Source organism: Bison bison, unplaced genomic scaffold (genome assembly GCF_000754665.1).
Source record: "Bison bison bison isolate TAMUID 2011002044 unplaced genomic scaffold, Bison_UMD1.0 scf7180017846608, whole genome shotgun sequence".
Taxonomy (NCBI): Eukaryota; Metazoa; Chordata; class Mammalia; order Artiodactyla; family Bovidae; genus Bison; species Bison bison.
The window spans coordinates 9,233-12,359 of NW_011477181.1; the positions used below are offsets into that span (position 1 = coordinate 9,233).

Genomic DNA, 3,127 nt, shown 5'->3' on the forward strand with positions numbered 1-3,127 from the left:
TGCCTGGAAAATCCCATGGATGGAGGAGCCTGGTGGGCTGCAGTCCATGGGGTCGCTGAGGGTCGGACATGACTGAGCAACTTCACTTTCACTTTTCACTTTCATGCATTGGAGAAGGAAATGGCAACCCACTCCAGTGTTCTTGCCTGGAGAATCCCAGGGACGGGGGAGCCTAGTGGGCTGTCATCTATGGGGTCGCACAGAGTCGGACACAACTGAAACGACTTAGCAGCAGCAGCAGCAGCAACAGAATTGCTAACTGAAGTAAATGAGTTAATACATGTGACCAGCTTAGAACAGTTTCCTGACCCAAAGTAAATGTTATGTGTTTGCTGTTATAATAACTAATATATTGTTACTATTATTTCTTTAGTTTCCAAGCCACAACTGAGGAGTCCTGATCTCCAGAAATCCTTCCTGAGTTCTTGTGTTGGGCAAACCAAACGTGCTTTCTAATTCCAAAGGCCACGGTTGTCCCTCCACTTCAGAAATACATTATGACTAATGTATCTTTTGGATGCAGGTCTCTCCCACTAAGGAATCCTTAAAGACAAGGGCTACATCACATCCTCCCCTGAATATTTCATAATAGTTAATCCAGGAGGAATGAATGGGACCTAATACGCCAAAGTCAGAAGTGTCTCTTGGGTCAAGACAGTCTCTCATACTGTAACTACAGAAGCTACAATAAGCTATCTGCTGAGTTACCACTGGAGGTGAGAGCAACCAGATATACTACGTGCTATGGCAGGAGGTCTGTGGTCTGGCTGATGGTACAGAGTCTCTAGGTGAGGACAAAACTAATCCTTCCATCTCCCCTATTCTCTTCACCCACAAATAAGGCAAAGGTGTAGATGACAGTGGAAGACAGAAACTGAGGGCCACTCAGCTGAGGGCCCCATGAATTAGAGAGAAAAAGAAGGTTGGAATCACTGTAGATCACCAGTGAAGTGAACGAGGATCCCTCAGAGATGGAGGAGGCAATTGAGGAGGGCTTGTCAGCGTTACACACCAATGACTGACAAAAGGTTTCCTGTATCTTACTTTCTGTTGATTTAAGCCTTTGATGTATACCTTAGACAAGTGTGCTTGTAAGAGATGAAATAAGAAGAGTCCTACATGGTTTAATATAAGAGATATAACATACAGCAAGCAAGCAAGCTGAAATGTGACCCAGAGTCATCATATGGTCCGCTCTTGGCAGCCACATACCACTTCTAGATGAACAACCTCAGTCAACCCAGCACTACCCATCTGGCTCAACTTCTCACTCACGAGCTCCTTCCCTCCATAAGAAGCTGACAACATGACTAAAGGCTCCATTTACAGTGTACTTCCCATGAAGACGATCGGATAGCATCATCTTGTACTTGCTGAGCTTGTCATAGGTGCTGCTCACGTTGACTCCCCAGTTGATGGAGAACCTTTCAGAGGTGACTGAATTCCTTCTCGTGGGGTTAACAGATGCTCTAGAGATGCAGGTCCCTCTGTTTACAATCTTCGCTCTCATCTACCTCACGACTCTGGTTGGGAACCTTGGGATGATCGTGTTGATTCTGTTGGACTCTCGACTTCACACGCCCATGTACTTTTTCCTCAGTAACCTCTCCCTAGTGGACTGTGTGTATGCCTCCTCTGTTACTCCTAAAGTAATGGCGGGGATTCTCACAGGAGACAAGATTATATCCTACGATGCATGTGCTACCCAGATGTTCTTCTTTGCAGCCTTTGCCACTGTTGAAAGTTTCCTCCTGGCCTCAATGGCCTTTGACCGCCAGGCGGCCGTGTGCAAACCCCTGCATTACACCACCACCGTGACGAGAGCTATGTGCGCCTTGCTGGCCACCAGCTCCTATGTTTGTGGACTCTTACAATCTTCCGTCCATGTTGCCCTCACTTTCCACCTCTCCTTCTGCCATTCCAACGTGGTTAATCACTTTTTCTGTGACATTCCCCCACTGCTGGCTCTCTCTTGCTCTGATATCTACACAAACGAGATTGTGCTCTTCACACTGGCAGCGTTCAACACCTTGTTCGCTCTTTTGGTTATCTTGGGCTCGTACCTCTTCATCTTTACTGCTATCCTGAGGATGCACTCATCTGAAGGACGCCAGAAGGCCTTCTCCACCTGTGCTTCCCACCTCACCACTGTCTCCATCTTCTATGGGGCAATCATCTTCATGTACTTACAGCCCAGTTCCAGCCACTCCATGGGCACAGACAAAATGGCATCCGTGTTCTATGCCATGGTCATCCCCATGCTGAATCCACTGGTCTACAGCCTGAGGAACAAGGAGGTCAAGAGTGCCTTTAAAAGGGTGGTTGGAAAAGCAGTCTTCTCTAGGCTTAGCTTACTAATTAGAAATCGCATGCAAACCATGTGAATCTTCTATTGGACTTCTGTGGCCAAGAATGCTGTTTGAAGGTTAATTCTTTCTTGTCTTTTATTTCTTTGAGCAGTTCCTTCCCAGACAAAACTGATTGTATTCACTCTTCACGACTGTAACTGGGTAGAAGAAATTCCGGATGTCCCTTTCCAGAAATATAACATTGCTTCTATCTTAAGATAAGGATTATAATCCTTGATACCATAGGATCCCACATTACATCAGTTTGTTGGTTTAAGGTGCTTTGCAGGTAAATCTCATAGGTGTTTGACACTAGAGTCCCATTTTCATTTTCTAGAATTAAGAGAACCCGAAGAATCTTCCACACAGCACAGGGCCATGTTTCTTAGACATTTATACTCCTAAGAGTTACCTTGAAAGACTGATGAAGGAATAGAATTTAGGGATCTAATCCAGATAATATAACTTAGCATACTTCTGGTAGAGCTCAGAAATCTTTAGAATTATGCCCCGTTATCCACATATACATGGATCCTGAGCTTAGTGAGAATGCCAGTTGTAAATCTGGATAATGAGGGATAGTATACAAGCTAGATCTATTTTATTCTTGAATCTCAGAGAGAAAAACATGCTTCAAAAAGCTGAAATATATCCATACCTATTCCTTACCTGAGTTCTAATAGATAAAATTCATATAAGAGTCTGGCTAGGGAGAACTACCTGCATTATTAACAAGCTTCCCCTGTATTTCAGATGTGGTCGGGGTGCAGATTACACTT

At 44.6% G+C, this 3,127-nt stretch overlaps 1 protein-coding gene across 1 annotated transcript; it reads left to right on the forward strand.

Annotated features, from left to right (window-relative positions):
* Window positions 1–1,415: 1,415 nt before the first annotated feature.
* LOC104988863 (olfactory receptor 5B12-like) lies at window positions 1,416–2,384 on the forward strand. The gene has a single exon (XM_010840322.1). It carries the CDS (start codon window positions 1,416–1,418, stop codon window positions 2,382–2,384), a length of 969 nt encoding a protein of 322 aa, XP_010838624.1.
* The last annotated feature ends 743 nt before the right edge of the window (window positions 2,385–3,127 follow it).

Bases quoted from the DNA above. Each gene is read 5' to 3' on its own strand.
- LOC104988863 (XM_010840322.1), top strand. From the start codon at position 1,416: ATGGAGAACCTTTCAGAGGTGACTGAATTCCTTCTCGTGGGGTTAACA.